Below are 19,808 nucleotides of genomic sequence, written 5' to 3'. Positions count from 1 at the left end.
TAAAGAAAAAACTCATCTGCTATGAATACATAAGGGCTGTTCCAAAAATAAATGTAGGGGGAAGGTGGTAGGCAGGCACTTTTTATTTGACTCAACCATGCATACATTGTCAATTGGATATTTCCTTTAAATGTTCAAGGAAGCTCTCTTAAATACCCACCACCCGTCAAAATTTTACTGGTCAGCTCATCAAAAGTGTCAATGTTCACTTGAACCATCAGTCTTTCCAATTAATTTGATTCTTTTAATATATATGTATTGTACCGTAGGTTGATTATACATGTATAACTGAAAATGTCATCAAATGTAGACAAACAGACTAATATTTTATAAGATTTGATTTAATAGGTTTTGAAATGTCCACGGAAGACGTAGTTAATAAATGCAAAGAATTTTGAAATCAACTTTATAATAGAAGTTCTTTTGTAAGATTACTTCTTAATTTACTGACACACTCTCATCCTTGTGTAGATTATGAACAATACAAGAGTACTTTGGTATTTTGATACCAGATTGTTAATTATTTGCTAAATGATTGTTCTCAAATTTTTTTTTCAGATCAGAGTCATACAAGAATTTGAGAAGATCAAAGACTGGAAGCTCCAGGAGCTAATTCTAGATGGAAATGATTTATGTGATAGGTTTAAAGATCGGACAGCATATATTAGGTAATAGGTGGCTATACTACAGGCCCGAAGCCTAATGATCACCAGCTGGATGGATATCTATACTAGAGACATCCAGCTCACATCAAGGTAGTAATTATAATGTGTCACATACACCAACGATCATTTTACTGCAATGCTGTGAAATATAGAAATTTCTTGTATATCCATATACTGTAAAATCAGAAATGATTGCGTGCATTTATTATTGCTATTTTGTCATATTAGACTTAAAGGCATTTTTATTTTTTTAGGATTTTGAGAAAAATCCTGTTAAATTCATATAAAATATTTCAAAATGCGAGTTTAAATTATTGCGTTTACAACTCTGTCGCATGTTTCGCAATAATTTCGGAATTTACAGTATATGGAATATATAAGAGCTGTGAAAGGTATATCATTGGATTTCAATAGAAAAAATAAGAAATCATCGTTTTTTGATAGAAAATATTAGAACTGTGAAAGGCATATCATTGGATTTTGATACAATATATAAAAAATGTGAATGGTATATCATGGAATGACTTTGTAATAGTATCACAATATGTTGTTAGTTAAATGGCAGTTTCAAATTTAGTAAGTGTGAATATATTTGAACATTCTTTTTAAAAGCAAAGGTATTTCAGTTTCTAATTTTACAATTTTGGTCTGGTTTCTGTAAGAAAAACTCATGTCATCATTTATATTGGTGAATCAGAAAAGATATTTTGACAAGCTGATTTCTTCAATGAAGTATTGATTTTTTCATCAAATGTATTATGGGGCTAATGTTGGATATTTGTTCTGTCAAGTGACACAGGTCTGCTTCCAATGACGGGTAAGATCTCCCAGAAAGGGAGACAACCTAAGACAGGGGCAGCTGGCACTTCACATGACATCCACAAGTATCATTGATATCTCAAACATGACTGCATACATAGTGTCTCATGAAAGCTCAATGCCCCTAGAAACTTTTGATGTACATTAATCTGAAGATTTTTTATAGAAGGGGAGGAGGGTTAGTTTCAGGGTTTAAACCTCTTACAAAGATACCAGACCAATTTCTCACTGTTTTTTTAGCAACTAAAAAATATTTATGTACATGTTTCACAAAACTAGTCAGTACTGTCTAAGACATAATTATTGCTGGCAGGCAGATAGGATTGTGGTCAATATTAGCTTTATGTAATTTTCAAATAGAATATGATATCTATATAATTTGGTCTCTGGTAGATACTTGTCTTATTGGCAATAATACCACGTCTTTTAATTTTCGTATGTACAGTTACTGAAATATGTTTGCTTATTACTTATCAATAGTCACTTAAAATAACTTTGTAATTTGCCATTTCACCATAGACTTGTTTTGATATCATTTACATTGCCACTCCTAATATGATACTTTGAAATGGTTCTAGATTAAACATTTACTTTTCAGTTAAAGAAAATCTGATAAGATGCACAAAATTAATTGATTTGTTATGAATTTTAAATTCATGTATGTTGAGATAGCTGATTAAGATGAACCTTTTAGAATGTAAGCAATAGGAATATCTACAGATTTCTTTTCTTTCAGTGCTGTACGCAAAAGATTCCCAAAAGTGATAAAACTTGTAAGTGCATATCTTATTCATTCAAACTATAATTTGATATATTAAAGTCAAACATTTTGCAGCATTTAGATATTTTGGGTTTAACCAGTTTAAAATCAGTAATGCTTGGTAGCAATGGTTCTCAATATTGTCATAGTTGCTTTTATTCATTAATGAGTAACTTACAAACATACAACATTTATTTAGTTCACCCTTTGATACAGGTTTGGTTGGGTCTTAGAATGTTGCAGAACAAATTTCTAAACCCTATAGTTAACTTCAAAATAAATTTAAATATATAAATTTATTTATGAAATAGTGGAATATCTAAATGAAAATAATTTTTTGCATAAACATATTTTAGAAAGTCCAAATCTTTGGTTTTGCCAAAATTGAAATCTGTGAACATCTTCAATTTGGTGACAATATCTCATATTAACTTCCACTTGAGTAATTTTAGTCTCTAACATGATAATTAAAAATAAGATCAAGTGGTAGGAAAAATTCAAAATGTAGACAAAAAATAAAAGATTTAAAGTTGTTAAAAGGTGTTATAAATTGTGGGAAATGAAAATGTTCAATGTAATTGCTCTGCAATTTTTCAACATACATGGTATCTTAGTTAGCTTGACACATTCATACAACACTTGATTTTAATATTATTTACAGGATGGCCATGACCTTCCACCTCCAATAACATTTGACCTGGAATCTTCATCATCGTTACCTCCAAAAAAGGTCAGTAATCATTTAATTTTAATTTGAAATTATTGAACTGTGGTGAAGCTGTTTTCACAAATGAATTTTTTTTTTACATCTTTGAGGTCTCAAACTGATAGGGAGATGTTCATGTATATGTCAGCAAGACAACAACTCAACAACACAACAAAGATCCCAAAAAAAGATATCTATAGGTCATTTGTGGGTAGATAAGTTTACACAGTGAACTAAAAAGTGTAGCTTAATTTCTCTTCATTAATTGTGGAATAAGTGTAAAAAATATATATTTAAATCTAGTAATTATAGTATGAGGAGGAAATGTTGCAAATGCAGTTCATTGACCAATATCTTTGAAGTTTGAATAAAAGGAAAAAATGAGACCACAACCAAACAGACCAACAACAGAAACAAGAAAAGACACATATAAATCATGATATTACAACTAGTTCAGACTCTTGGGAAATTGCATTGTCTTTATTTACAGAAATGCAACCTTTATACTAAGTAAAAACCAAACATTGTAGCCGCCAAGAGCAAACAAGCACTTCTCTTTCAAATCTCACCACTTCTGCCTTTCAGTTCAAAAAGAGAAGTCACTTCTCCCTATTATTCTGAAGTAGTGTGAACTAAGATTCTGAACAAGTTGCAAATACAATTGATAAAGGACTCACAAGTTTTTGCCTGATTCTTGTTATAGTCAAACAAAGTAAATGAAATGATCACCACCAGGATAATAGTAGAGAGACTTGTTATGTTTAACCATTTCAGGGCAGTTTCTTTTTAAGTCCAGAATTACAGGAACTATCAGTGAAGTTTCTAAAGGAATATTTTACAATATATGATTCTGGTGACAGACAGTCACTGCTTCCTGCCTATCAAGATGATGTAAGATCTAGATTACAAATTGAATACTGTAAATTCAAAAATTATTGAATGCATTTATTATTGCGATTTTGTCATTTTAAACTAAAATGCAATTTATTTATTTTTTGGCGATATTGAGAAAAATACTGTTTGATGCATATAAAAAATTTCAAAATGTGAGTTTTATTTATTGTGATATAACCCTGTCACATTTTTGGCAATAATAAAAACTTGGCAATAATTTCTGAATTTACATTATTTATATTAACAGTATTTATATTTAACTTGTTAGAATTGGTATTGTTTTCAAAATAATGAAATTTTAGTTCTTTTAAGTGATACCATTCTTTAATAGTAGTAGTAAACATAAGAAACACCTTTCTATCAGTGAAATGAAGAAATGAACTTTACCTTTTCAAAGATTTTTACACCATCATTTAAAGAAGACAAAATCATGTTCTTTTTATGTACCATTATTAGAATTCAGAGGAAAGCATAAAAATGTGAAGTCATAATTTAATATTGACCTATGGAGAACTTGGAACAATCTTTAACACTTTGATCATTATCAGCTTTTCTGGAATACATGTAGTATAAATTGACTGAGAATTTGAGAAAGTAGAAGTATATTGTTCAATAAGCACTTTATATAAATTGTACTTTATGTGTGATTTCAGGCTCTGTTCTCGCTGTCAACAGCTTTTAATCCATTGATTGAATACACGTAAGCTTATACTTGTTCATCTTGTTTGTTATCAATCAATATCATCAGACTTGTCATTAGTTTTATGTCAAATTATGAAGAATTGAAAATGTATTTCCCTATAAAGTACTGAATATAGAATGCCCTAGATATGAATTGATGATGGAAAACATATTTTAACTATTCCAACTAATTCATATGTATTCATTTCAGTCAACCAAAGTTACATGATTACATGCCAGAGAGCAGAAATCTTTTAAAGATGTCAAGAGACCCAGGTAAATTAAAAGATATTGCTTGGTTACATATTTGGGTGTGTTAAATGCCAGTTGTCATTCATTACAAGAATACATAGCATAGTGATGAGAGGTTACAATATTATATCTATAATACTAAAATAACGAGGTCCAATTTGTCAGCCGTCATCGGGTAAAACGACAAGTCAAAGAATTCAACTTTATATATAACTAATATAGGACAATGGTGTAGATTAAATATTACACCACTCCAGACCCTTTTGTTTTCCACATAATTAATATTGCCAATAATTAACAAGTTCCGGGTCGAATCCGATACCGATACCAATAGTATATTCACCTGTTACCTATTACCTTATCTGTATGTTTCGCAATTGACAGGCGCACCACTAAACGGTGTATTTAGGATTTTGCTATATACACGGGTCATAATCACAGGGTTGGCACTACTAAATTCAATCATTGTCAAATTGTTCCCTATTGTAGTATTTTAATCAGTAAGACTTTCTAAGATAAGAATACGAATACTAAAAATCTGGACTTAGAATAAGGCGTATAGGTACAGTTTTCAATTTGTTAGCAGGCATGACGTAAAACAGCGAATAAAAGAATTCAACTTTATTTAGCCAGGACCTTTTGTTTTCCAAATAATTAATATTACCAATATCAATTAGTTCCAGGTCGATGGGTTCAAGCAGAAAGATTTTGAAAGCAGAGAAAACTGTGTATCTTATAACTGGCATGACTTTATCAGATGCCAATACCAATACTAAAATAAGGCTTACGCATAGTCATATACTTTAATTCAGTCACGGACCCACGATATCACGGGTGTGTTCTAGTATTAATTATTATAAGTCAAAATTTGTTTTTAAAAATGTTGGTAACAAATTAAATGATATATATTTCGATATTTGATTTTCAAGTAGAGATTTAAAAAGGGATGCCACATTATATAAAGTAGAGAGTTATATGTTTGAGAATTTGTATTTGATGTAATTTAAAATTTAAAACTTAACATCATTGTTTCACTCCTGGCTTAAAAACTTTCAAGTAAGTAAGTAAGTAATTTTTATTGGTTTGAAATCCAAAATTACAGGATTGATACTAAGACAATGCACATTGGTTATACACAAACATACAAACATATATATCAGACCAAATTCATAAACATTGTAGATATTTATATATGAGGAGGTGGTACCACGAAGTTATTTAGTACTTAATAAAGCATTTCTAGAAATGTACATGTCGCTTATAAATTTAACAATAATTCTAATTATATCAGTCTCACCACACGTATACAAAAATTTAAATCTAGCTTCATTAGTCATATTTAAAAAAGAGGGAAATATTTCACTAATTTTGGAAAACAATTGTTCTCTAATTATATTTAGTTTTGTACATTTTAAAGTAAAATGAAATTCATCTTATACTTCTAAGAAACACAAAGGACAAATTCTTTCTTCTACAGGAGTTTTAGTGTGACGCCCTTGTTCAATTCTAAGAACACTATTACTAATGCGAATTTTAGCAAAATGTCCTATTACTTTTCTGTCTATATTTAACAATAAATAGGGGGTTTCCAATTTATAATTTTCTTTAAGCTGTCTATATGTTCTCAGCTTATTACTGTGTACTGATTTATTATCACCAAATATATTTTTCCAATAATTCAGATATCTATCATTAAGTTTGGTATGAATTGCATATAATAAGCGCCTTTTTAAAATAGTATTATGATTTTTCCAAACATGTGAAAAATCTAATGTAGCAAGTAACTGTTCAATCTTTTTAGCAAATCCATTGGTTAACTGCAGGTTTGATACATTCATTGATTTTAATTTCAGGAAAACGTCAAAAAGTTCTTAAGAAAGGAAAACTTGGAATTGTGTCACAGCTGTGTGAACTGCCAAAAACAACTCATGATTACAACTCATTTGTGGTGGATGTTGATCATGCCTCGGTAAATATCCTCTATGTATAAATACTCCCAAGTCAGGAGCCTGTAATTCAGTGGTTGTCGTTTGTTTATGTGTTACATATTTGCTTTTCGTTCATTTTTTTTTTTAACATAAATAAGGCCGTTAGTTTTCTCATTTGAATTGTTTTACAAGGTCTTATCGGGGCCTTTTATAGCTGACTATGCCGTATGGGCTTTGCTCATTGTTGAAGGCTGTACAGTGACCTATAGTTGTTAATGTCTGTGTCATTTTGGTCTTTTGTGGATAGTTGTCTCATTGGCAATCATACCACATCTTCTTTTCTATATTATACTAAAAAGAAAATATGAGATAGCTATAAATCAATGGTATAGTTTAATGTATCATTTGATAACTTATAGATAAATACATTTAACAAAAAGTAACAATTGCCATTTGGCAGTTAATTGAGCAGTAAGTCATCTTACAAAAGGTATATGGACCAAAGCCAATATATGTAATCACTTTACTATGTGTTTGTGTCTTATTCTGTGTAATTCACATATTATTGTTCTTTTCTATCAGTCAGATCTAATTAATATCTTTCCTTTTCACTTTGTTATGCACCTGATGTTGTGGAGGTGGCATTCATTAAATTTTACACTTGGCAGTCTGAATGACCTTCCTTCTGTAAATCTGTATGTCCTGAAATTGGTTTCCATTGCAAATGCGATGTAAAACAATCAACTATCAATCAATCTAACTGAACCTTAACCAAATGTTATGAATCTTATACACAATGCTTATTACCACAAAGCACAGATCAAGTTTGAATTTGGTGATGTCACTTTTCTCTATGCCCCTTTACAAATAGAAAAAATTGACTTATTTATATCTTCACACTACAGTTCACATTTGTATCTGCTTCTAAGCCTATTCAGAAGTAAATGAAGCTATCTCAAAATTTTGACAGTACCTTGTTTGTAAACCGATTTGTTTTTTGACAACAGGAAAATTTGTTACTATTAGACTACAGATGTGTAGATAAGTCACAATTTTTTTAAGGATGTATCATAAACAAAATCATGAAATATTGTCCACCATCTTTAGAAAAAGAGATTCTTGTGGCATTTTTCATTATATACTGCAGATCTCCACTCTTGACACATTAATTTAATATATATTTTTTTTATGTTATATTTTATAGATCTTTTGTTTCAAGTTAAAGCATTCTTGCTTGATGCATTGATAGCATCTATATTTATAAAATACATGTCAACATTTTGTCAACTTAATTTTTTAATATTTTTGATTTTTTCAGTCTTCTCTTATGAGCTTTACAGTTTTGGGTGTATTCAAAGAAGGTAAGCATTTCCATAGCTTTTTTCAATATTACATTTCAAGTACAATAATTGTTTATTTATGAATGGCATCCAATATGGCCATGATGCTTGTGAAATTTAACACTTGACACATTTTTCTATGGAGCCTTGGTGGCCTGACTAGAATCAACACAAGCTCTTCGGTTGTCGAAATTAAATTAAAATCCACTGCAAAATATCAAAACTGTTTGTTTTCAAGCTTTAGATGGTATAGTTGTAGTTTACAAATATTTCACCTTGTCAATCCAAATATATGTTGTTCATCACAACTAAACAATGATTTAAACTTGAAACATATTTTATGCTAGAATTGCATAAATATTTGAACAGCATATCCAAAGTTTTTCATTCTTTGACAATTGCAAGACATAACACTTTTTGCATTAAATATCTGGTTTTTTTTAGAGAAATTTATAATGTCTTGCATTATTTCAGATTAAAGTTTTAATTATAATATCTTATAATATTCTTATAAAAAGTGATGTTTATGTTAATCAATATGGAATTATTTACACCAGATCAGAAATACAGCCTCTAGTTAAAATAATTCCACAGGTAATTTTTCACATGTAAGAGTTAACCTTATTCTTATTTTTTAGATAGTAGATCAGATAAACCACCCATAAGATCATTTAGCAGACATTTTGTAACAGTACCAAGTGGCACTGGGTAAGCTTTAAAAAGATACTTAGTTACTTTTTGTGCAATAAATATTATTATACATGTGTTTCTCTCCTTTTGTATTTTGACATTGAAATATATAATCTTCAGTTTATAAATGATTGCAGTTTGTTTAAAATAAAAGTTAATAAGCATGATATCACTCTTATGCACCATGAAATGAAATTCATTTATATTGGTGGGTACTAACTTTTGTGGATTGATTGTATTGTATTTAAATGGATACTTGCTTCGAAACCTATTCGAAAATTTGTATTTCCCTAAACACAGAAAACTGTGACGACCTTTGTCCCAAAATAAGGAAGTTACAGTAGTTTTTGGTATGCAGTAGTATTAGCATTAGCATGTCTGATTTTCATGGAGAATATTTTGCCCTGCCCCCTCAGTCACAGTCTATTGACTGAAACTTTTGCTTAGTTTACATGTACATGTATTAGTTTGTGATTAGATTTGTTTAAGATGAACTACTAATGTCATCTGAGCTTAAAATACAATATTGTTATCTCCATTCTAATGAAACTGACAGAAATCACCTTCAAATCATACATTTAAAATCTAAGATAGGTTATCTGCTCTTGCATGTAGTTTTAATTGCATCAATTGTGGATTGACGCCATGAAATTGGTGATGTTGTCCAATTACTGTGCTTATCCCGTAGCCTTTGTGCTATTATCATACCTATTGCCTAACCTGTTTGAAAAATTGTCAATACAATTTGTCCATTTAAATTGTACAATAGGTATTGTGAGAGCTAATATCAACAGGTGGTCATTTAACTACCTTTAGATTTACCTGGTTGATTTTGACAGAGCTAATTAAAATGACTGATAGCTAGCTTTCTTTCTTCATGTCCAATGTCCTGAATGGACTATTCTATTTAGGTATAGGACATTTTACATAAAATACACAATTTGTTCTTTCTAATAAAGATATTTATTGTAAATTAATTTATTTTGCTAGAAATCAATTTGATTGTATTATAATAGCACAAAGGTGATTGGATAAGCACAGTAAAACAAAGGTTACAAACAATGTTGCATAGACATGTCTCTAAAACTTTATTCATTTTAAAACCAATATTTAGAAGCACTTCATTTCACACCTGTTTTTAGCTAACCTGGCCCAGAGGGCCAAGTGAGCTTTTCTCATCACTTGGCGTCCGGCGTTGTCCATTGTTGTCCGGCATTGTCATTAGCTTTTTACATTTTGAACTTCTTCTAGAGAACCACTGAATGGAATAAAACCAAACTTGGTATGAATGTTCCTTATGAGGTACTGACCAAGTGTTGTTACTTTGTAGCCGATCCATCATCCAAGATGGCCACCAGGGGGGGGGGACTTAGTTTACATAGGACCCTAAGGGAAATGCATACAAATGACTTCTTTGAGAGAACCACTGAATGGAACGAAACCAAACATTGCATGAATGTGCCTTATGAGGTGCTGACCAAGTGTTGTTACTTTGTAGCTGATCCATCATCCAAGATGGCCCCCAGTGGGGGTCTTAGTTTAACATAGGACCTTAAAGGAAATGCATACAAATGACTTCTTTTAGAGAACCACTGAATGGAATGAAACCAAACATGACATGAATGTTACTTATGAGGTGCTGACCAAGTGTTGTTACTTTGTAGCCGATCCATCATCCAAGATGGCCGCCAGCAGGGGACATAGTTTAACATAGGACCCTATGGGAAATGCATACAAATGACTTCTTTTATAGAACCACTGAATGGAATGAAACCAAACATGACATTAATGTTCCTTATGAGGTGCTGACCAAGAGTTGTTACTTTGTAGCCGATCTATCATCCAAGATGGACACCAGCGGGGAACTTAGTTTAACATAGGACCCTATGGGAAATGCATACAAATGACTTCTTTTATAGAACCACTGAACGGAATAAAACCAAACATGACATGAATGTTCCTTATGAGGTGCTGACCAAGTGTTGTTACTTTGAAGCCAATCCATCTTCCAAATTGGCCGCCAGTGGGGACATAGTTTAACATAGGACCCAAAGGGAAATGCATACAAATGACTTCTTTTATAGAACCACTGAATTGAATGAAACCAAACATGGCATAAATGTTCCTTATGAGTTGCTGACCAAGTGTTGTTACTTTGTAGTTGAACCATCATCCAAAATGGCCGCCCGCGGGGGACTTAGTTTAACATAGGACCCTATGGGAATTGCATACAAATGACTTCTTTTAGAGAACCACTGAATGGAATAAAACCAAAAATGGCATGAATGTTTCTTATGAGATGTTGACCAAGTGTTGTTAATTTGTAGCCGATCCATCATCCAAGATGGCCCCCAGCGGGGGACTTAGTTTAACATGGGACCCAATGGGAAATGCATACAAATGACTTCTTTTAGAGAATCACTGAATGGAATGAACAAAACATAGTATGAATGTTCCTTATGAGAAGCTGACCAAGTGTTGTTACTTTGTAGCCGATCCGTCATTCAAGATGGCTGCCAGCGGGGTTCTTTGTTTAACATAGGACCCAATAGGAAATGCATACAAATTTTCATATTTTAGAGAACCACTGAATGGAATGAAGTCAAACATAGCATGAATGTTCCTTATGACATGCTGACCAAGTGTTGTTACTTTGTAGCCAATCCATCATCCAAGATGGCTTCCAGCAGGGGACTTGGTTTAACATAGAACCACTGAATTGAATGAAAGCAAACATAGCATAAATGTTTCTTTCTTAATGAGGTGCTGGCCAAGTGTTGTTACTTTGTAGCCAAATTTTATATTTTTATATGATTTCAAAATCCAAGTAGAATTAGGTGAGCGGATACAGGCTCTTGAGAGCCTCTAGTTTTGTTTGGAACTGATATTACCTGCTGCTTTTGTTATTTGTCATTTTTAATATCACACAGTATTTAGTGCTCCATGAACTGTTAGTCAAACATATTTTATTTTACAGGATGGTGATTGTAAATGATATGATGACTGTTACAAATGCTTCACATGAACAGTTTCAGGTATATATTACATATTTTATTTTAAAAGAAGTCGCTTGAGACCATGCAGTATAAAATAAACAAATATAACAATTGATAAGTTATATGCATTCAAATTGTTTTTCCTGAATTCACCTGCCTCAAAAAAGCTCAAAGCCAATTTGAAAACCAAGGATGTATGAGTACAGAAAAAAGTACTCAAGGAACCAAAAAAGATAGTTGCTTGATCCATCTAAGATCAACATAGAACTTCTTCATGTATTTAAAAGATATTTTTCAAAAGGTTAACATTTATTTTCAAATGTGACAGATGATGAAAAATTTGTAATAACTATCTGACTATTCAATTACATATATTCACAATATTCATAACATGGTTTATTACAGAAAGCCTTCAAGTCTCAGGCTCCTACACCGTCCTCTAGTCCAGTTCCAGATGAGGGACCATCAGTACTCTTTCCTCCACCTGCTAGCAGTACATCATTCACACCAGAACAACAACAGAAGATCCAGAGTTTTTGTCATGACTCCGGAATGAATGCTGATTATTCAGCAAAGTAAGCTTTAATTTTGGTTTTACCTTTACCTTAACTTATAATGAAAAGACAAGGTTGTAAATGAAAAATGAGAGCAAGGTTGTTGGTTTTTTTTTTAAAATATCCATCAACGTTAAAATATGTATGATATAAGAATAAGAAGATTGCCAATAAGACAACTCTCAAACAGAAACCAAATGACATAAAAGTTAAACAACTATAGTTGAACAAAACCATACCACATAAGTCTAGAAATTGATACATGGCTTGTTCATGAGATTATGGTGACATATTTGGTTATTGTGTACTGCTGGGTTGCTGAATCATTTACCTCATTTCTTCTTTTATTCCAAGAAGTATTTTCATTTTATAAATGAAATGACTTTTGTTATTTCATTTTAATTAAAAACAAATACTATCATATTTATAGATGCTTATTTTGATCTTATTCAATTCTCCCCAGTGATGGTACAGCATTAAAGATGTGTGCCTGGCTGCAAACAATATGATAATATTCATTGTCCAATCAGCTATTTGTATCATGCAAACAAACTGTTACCCCTCCTTTTAATTTTATTAAGACATAAATCTTAATTACAATGCTTGAGCAAACATCCTAACAAAGTTTCCAAAAAGTAAATTAACAAAAATACTAAACTCAGAGGAAAATTCAAAACGGAAAGTCTGTAATCAAATAGCAAAACCAAAAGCCCAAACACAACAAACAAATGGATAACAACAGTCATATTCCTAACTTGGTACAGGCTTTTATGCAAGCAAGCCATATTTTTGTTTCGTTTGTTTAGTTTTGTTCAACATAGCATATTATAATAAGCCTGATACATTTATTTTACAGATGTTTGCAACAGTATAATTGGGATTATATGGAAGCTGGGAAGGTATTCTCTGAACTACAGGTTTGTATTTACTATCATTTTAATTTTTACAGTCATCTTAAAAAATACTATAAAAATTCTTCTGAACACTATTTTTTTGACATACATTAAAGGTACTAAATTTGTTGCACCAGATATGCATTAATCTAATACAAACGATGAAGAACTGATAAAACAAAACAAACTATTTAACCCTTTCACCGATTGCTGCCCAGACAGAAGCTACTCTGAGACGATGGCGTCCCTGGCTACTATTACTCAAGTTGGAAATATTCATAATAAATGTCAATAAAAACTTGTTTATAGTTATTTGTGTATTTATTTTATTCACTAAGACCATGTTCACAGTTTTGTTCATGTTTTGACAATTTTTTCTTCATAAAATATCAAAATTTTCAAATTTTCGTCATTATCAAGGTGAAATTCTCAAAATTCGACTCTTTCACCCCAAATCGTAATTTTTTAACCCAAAACGGCAAAATTTTGAAAAATTTTATGAGGCTGTACAAATTCCTCACACTGATCGATGTCCATTCCAACTGTTTTGTACATAAAACGACATTTTATGTCAAAAAAGTATACTAGTTTGGCTTCAATTCTTCCATATTCTTTCAAAAAAAATGTTCCCTCATTTCAAATTCTCGTAAATTCCGTAAATTTCCTCTGATTTTGACACGGTTTTCAACAAACGGAACCGGCATGTTTACACTTTCATCCGGGTTATCCATCAAAGAAAGATAACCCACGTTTGCACTGTTTGAGCGGGAAACATAAAAGAGGTATTCCGATCCCGGTAAAACGGGACTCATCGTCAGCTGTCTGAAGCGTGAATCCCGGTAAACCGGGACTCGTCGGCGAAAGGGTTAAGAAAATCCAATGTTTCTCTACCTGTGTTAAATGAGTATGTACAGCATAGGGCATAGTGGTGTACACTCTTTAGATACTACAATGGCCATGTCATGCAATTAATAATATTTGCTCATATATCAAATTAACAAAATGAGGTGTAAATCTATTGCCAATTTTTTTGGGATTTGAGCGTTTCTATCCAAGGCAAATTCAGAAAAGCACTCTGGATTTTATAAAGTTTTATTATCAGAAAAGGAGTACAGGGAAATAACACAATTCACAGTTATACCTAAATATGCAATGCATTGTCTCAATTTTAAGGAAACAGTGAAAATTGGAAGCAATCTTTAACCCTCAGTGCTTGGAGAACTTGGAATTTTAACATTTGTATTTCTTATTGTTGTATGTCCACAGATATTAGATGACAATTTTTAGATGATTTTCATGATGATGGTTTTTATACGACCGCAAAAAATGAAAATTTTTTGGTCGTATATTGGTATGACGGCGTTGTCGTCCGAAGACATTTCATTTTCGCACTATAACTTTAAATCTATGAAATTTTAACATAAGGTTTATGACCACAAAAGGAAGGTTGGGATTGATTATGGGAGTTTTGGTCCCGACAGTTTAGGAATTAGGGGCCAAAAAAAGGTCCCAAATAAGCATTTTTCTTGGTTTTTGCACAATAACTATAGTAAAAGTAAATAGAAATCTATGAAATTTTAACACAAGGTTTATGACCACAAAAGGAAGGTTGGGATTGATTTTGGGAGTTTTGGTCCCAACAGTTCAGGAATTGGGGGCCAAAAGGGTCCAAAATTAAACTTGTTTAATTTCATCAAAAAATGAATTATTGGGGTTCTTTGATATGCCAAATCTAACTGTATTTAGATTCTTAATTTTTGGTCCTGTTTTCAAATTGGTGTTCATTAAGGTCCAAAGGGTCCAAAATTAAACTTAGTTTGATTTTAACAAAAATTGAATTCTTGGGGTTCTTTGATATGCTGAATCTAAACATGTACTTAGATTTTTGATTATGGGCCCAGTTTTCAAGTTGGTCCAAATCGGGGTCCAAAATTAAACTTTGTTTGATTCAACAAAAATTGAATATATGGGGTTCTTCAATATGCTGAATCTAACCATGTATTTAGATTTTTATAATATTTGGGCCCGATTATCAAATTGGTCCACATTGAGGTCTAAAGGGTCTAAAATTGAACATTATTTGATTTCATCAAAAATTGAATTCTTTGGTTTCTACGATATGCTGAATCTAACCATGTATTTAGATTTTGGATATTGGACCATAATAGGTAAATGTCCAATTTAAAATTTTTAAGTTTTTAAGTTTAAGTTCATTAGACCACATTCATTCTGTGTCAGAAATCTATGCTGTGTCAACTATTTAATCACAATCCAAATTTAGAGCTGAATCCAGCTTAAATGTTGTGGCCATACTTGCCCCAACTATTCAGGGTTCGACCTCTGCGGTCGTATAAAGCTGCACCCTGTGGAGCATCTGGTTATCCTCTTATTTTAGAAATTTTATTTCTGTTTTCAATTATATCTGTCTACAAGGGATAAATGAATAGCAGTGTGAAAAGAATGGAATGTTTTAGTTTTTTTTTTCTTAATATATACAGTTAACTCTCGTTGTCTCGAACTCGGTTGACTCGAAATTTCGGATGAGTAGAACTTTTCACGTGGTCCCAAACTTTGTTTCATATAAATAGATGTAATTCAACTCCTGATGAATCGAAATTGGATGAGTCGAAATTTCGGTTGAGTCGAACTAAATTAACGATCCCAAGGTTAACAAAAGCATTTAAAATTCATTATTTATCTCGAACTAATACACATATGTCAAAACATGACCTCCGGGATTTAAATGGATTGAAGAGTTAATCTGACAATACACGTGTAATTAAATTTCCAGTCACTGACCACTGTATTGATTTATGACATGCTATTTCCACGAGTGTTTACCTGAGGTTATCTTTTATAGAGTTTTTATAAATAATGAGTGATACATTGTTAATGTTTGAAAAAGTATTTAAAATGTTTACAAAACAATTAATTGTGATTTAAACTAATTAACTTGGGTGTGTATAAAGTAAGGATTATGACTTCCGTTGATGATCACCCAAAAACTACTCAATCGACGTATTAAATCTTCATGTGTTTTCTTTTGAAAAGAAAGAGTGAGATAAAACTAAATGCAGAGAAATCTAAATTTTCTAAAATCTCTTGTATCTGAGAATAAACCATTTTGTCAACTATAAACGACCTGAATAATGAAACTATCGATTGGAAATTACTCTCTCGGATAATAGCCATAGGAAAAAAATGTAACTGAAACAATTGAATATGTAAAAATAATGTTATCATAATAATGAAAGACCATGACATACAAATACATCGATCTGATACCAGAATATCGACCCCCTTCCCATATTCACCCGGATTTATTTTAGCTTTACCAAACTAAGCAAGTTTTGTGTCCCTTGTTCTGTCAAACTTCCGGTTTGCGTTTGAGTCAAACTACGTGTATCTCGAAATAATTCTTTGGTCTGGCTGACTTCGAGATAACGAGAGTCGACTGTATATATATATATAAAAAAAAAAGGATATGTGGTTTTATTTTCCATTAGATAGCTCTCCAACAGAAACCAAATGATGTAAAAGTCAACTATAGGTCACCATACAGCTGTCCTGAATGAGAAAATCCCATACTGCATATTAAAGGCCCCAAGATCACAAATATAAAAACAATTCAATAAAGAAAATCAACTGCGAAAACAAATATGATGCACAGTAACAAACGACTGTACCATGCACACACACAAAAATTATAAAACTTTTTTTTCTGAAGAACTGTAAAATAGCTATGTTGTTTTCTATGTAAGAATATAAGAACTGTTGTGTTTATATTGAATAATTTTCAAACTTTATATTTTATTCTGACAGAAGCAAAACAAGATTCCTCCAGAAGCTTTTCTAAGTTGATAAGAGACTGTGTTATACTGCCAAATTACTCATCAATGGACCATCATAGACTTATAGTTTTGTTACTTATTAAAGGACCTAAATACTGTGTAACAATGATATCCAATCACTGAGCAGATAGACAATTATTGTAGCTCAAACTGTGGTTCTGTATAATTAACACAATTGATCTGATCTTAAATTGAATCTTGTATTGTATGTACATCTATAATGTAGAAAAACAACAAGTACAGATAATGACACTTACACATGATTAAATGTAGGGATAAACTCTGAATGTCAAACTTGTTATTATATGATGTACAAATTAAATGAACAGATCATTTCCGGTCAAAAGATTTATTTGCTCAAATTGTAAAAAAGAATTCACTTGTCATTCATATGTTGTTTGTTCATTTAACAGTTTCAGATAAACTGTTGTAGTGCTATCTATATTGTAATTATCAAATCATCCATCCTTTTATGACTGTTAAAAAAATAAACAAAAACATTGATGGTGTATTGTTACTATTAACTGTTAATGCAGTATTGTTTTGTGTGTATAGATTCTATTGAAGAATAATTCCTCGGTGAAAAAGAGATATTTTATTAATTTGATTGATTTAACATGCAAAATGAATTATTTGTAAATACTGAAAGCTTTTATGTGTGAAAGTGGTGTAATATGAGTTTTTTAATGAATGATATTTACAGAAGTTAGAATGAATGAAGAAGTGTAGAAATTTATTGTTTAGTTTTAATTGATCATGAGGGGTCAAATTGAAAATGGAAAGATTTTATCATTTTATTTTTTAATAAAAATGGTATCTGAAATATTTAATTGTCGTTATTTTTCTTTCATTTTGTTATACACACACTTAAGTTGCATTCACCTTGTCTGTCCATTCATAATTATACCCCATTCACATTGTCTGTCCATCCATAATTATACCCCATTCACATTGTCTGTCCATCCATAATTGTACCCAATTTGCATTGTCTGTACATATATAATTATTCCCCATTGTTGTGTAGGGTGTCATGTTTTTTGACCTGTCCATCAGTCCTGTTCTGGTAATCACAACAGAATTCCATGCCCCACCTAGGGCATTATGTTTTTCAGTTTGTGGGTATATATATAAAAAAAAAGAAGATGTGGTATGATTGCCAATGAGACAACTCTCCACAAGTGAACAAATGACACAGAAATTAACAACTATATGTCACTGTATGGTATTAAACAATGTGCAAAGCCCATACCACATAGGCACCTATAAAAGGCCACAAAATGACAAATACAAAACAATTCAAACGAGAAAACTAGTGGCCTAATTTATTTACAACCAGATGCTCCGCAGGGCCCAGCTTTATACGACCGCAGAGTTCAAACCCTGAACATTGGGGCAAGTATGGACACAAAATTCAAGCTTGATACACCTCTGAATTTGGATTATGATTAAATAGTTGACACAACACAGGTTTCTGACATATGATGAATGTGGTCTAAGAACTTTTTGTTAAAATCAAACTTAGTTTTAATTTTGGACTATTTGGACCTTAATGTAGACCAGTTTGAAAATGGGACCAAAAATTAAGAATCTGCATACACAGTTAGATTTGGCATATCAAAGAACCCCAATTATTCAATTTTTGATGAATTCAAACAAAATTTAATTTTGGACATTTGGGCCCCTTATTCCTAAACTGTTGGGACCAAAACTCCCAAAATCAATCCCAACCTTCCTTTTATGGTCATAAATCTTGTGTTTAAATTTCATAGATTTCTATTTACTTATACTTAAGTTATGGTGCGAAAACCAAGAAAAATGCTTATTTGGGCCCTAATTCCTAAACAGTTTGGACCTCAACTCCCAAAATCAATCCCAACCTACCTTTTGTGTTCATAAACCTTGTGTTTAAATTTCATTGATTTCTATTTACTTATACTAATAAAAGTTATTGTGTGAAAACCAAGAAAAATGCTTATTTGGGCCCTTTTTTGACCCCTAATTCCTAAACTGTTGGGACCAAAACTTCCAAAATCAATCCAAACCTTCTTTTTATGGTCATAAACCTTGTGTTTAAATTTCATAGATTTCTATTCACTTATACTAAAGTTATAGTGCGACAAGAGTGCACACGCTGAAATGTCTGACCTTCTATACTAATCATTGATATTATGTTGAGTCCTAAGTATAAAGCTTTATTACAACTGTCACATAAACTTAACATTAACCAAGATAACTAAACAAAGACCAATGAACCTTGAAAATGAGGTCAAGGTCAGATGAAACATACCAGGCAGACATGTACATCTTCCAATGCTTCTATACAACATATATAGTTGACCTATTACTTATAGTTTAAGAAAAATAGACCAAAACACAGAAACTTAACACTGCAATGAACAGTGAAAATGAGGCCACGGTCAAAAGAAACCTGCGCGACTGACATAAAGATCATAAAATATTTCTATACACCAAATATAGTTGACCTATGGCATATAGTATTAGATAAAAAGACCAAAAACTCAAAAACTTAACTTTGACCACTGAACCATGAAAATGAGGTCAAGGTCACATGTCATCTGCCTGCTAGACATGTACACCTTACAATCATTCCATACAACAAATATAGTAGACCTTTTGCATATAGTATGAAAAAAACAGACCAAAACACAAAAATTTAACTATAACCACTGAACCAGGAAAATGAGGTCAAGGTCAGATCAAATATAGTTATCCTATTACTTATAATAAGAGAGAATTCAACATTACAAAAAATTTGAAC

General features: G+C 31.6%; 1 protein-coding gene across 1 annotated transcript in view; it reads left to right on the top strand.

The window, feature by feature from the left end:
* LOC143069284 (nuclear RNA export factor 1-like) overlaps positions 1-17,854 on the top strand; it is a 32,134-nt gene extending 14,280 nt beyond the window's left edge. The window contains exons 12-24 of the mRNA XM_076243840.1: positions 559-668; positions 2,221-2,257; positions 2,906-2,974; positions 3,725-3,841; positions 4,498-4,544; positions 4,737-4,801; positions 6,631-6,746; positions 8,024-8,066; positions 8,684-8,753; positions 11,713-11,770; positions 12,137-12,306; positions 13,142-13,202; positions 17,001-17,854. Of these exons, the coding sequence (XP_076099955.1) occupies positions 559-668; positions 2,221-2,257; positions 2,906-2,974; positions 3,725-3,841; positions 4,498-4,544; positions 4,737-4,801; positions 6,631-6,746; positions 8,024-8,066; positions 8,684-8,753; positions 11,713-11,770; positions 12,137-12,306; positions 13,142-13,202; positions 17,001-17,039 (1,002 nt within the window). The 3' untranslated portion in view covers positions 17,040-17,854. The remainder of the gene's footprint in view (positions 1-558; positions 669-2,220; positions 2,258-2,905; positions 2,975-3,724; positions 3,842-4,497; positions 4,545-4,736; positions 4,802-6,630; positions 6,747-8,023; positions 8,067-8,683; positions 8,754-11,712; positions 11,771-12,136; positions 12,307-13,141; positions 13,203-17,000) is intronic.
* The last annotated feature ends 1,954 nt before the right edge of the window (positions 17,855-19,808 follow it).

Source organism: Mytilus galloprovincialis, chromosome 3, assembly GCF_965363235.1.
Source record: "Mytilus galloprovincialis chromosome 3, xbMytGall1.hap1.1, whole genome shotgun sequence".
NCBI classification, from domain to species: domain Eukaryota; kingdom Metazoa; phylum Mollusca; class Bivalvia; order Mytilida; family Mytilidae; genus Mytilus; species Mytilus galloprovincialis.
The sequence above is the reverse complement of the archived record's forward strand: the minus strand, read 5'-3'. Positions and strand labels throughout refer to the sequence as shown.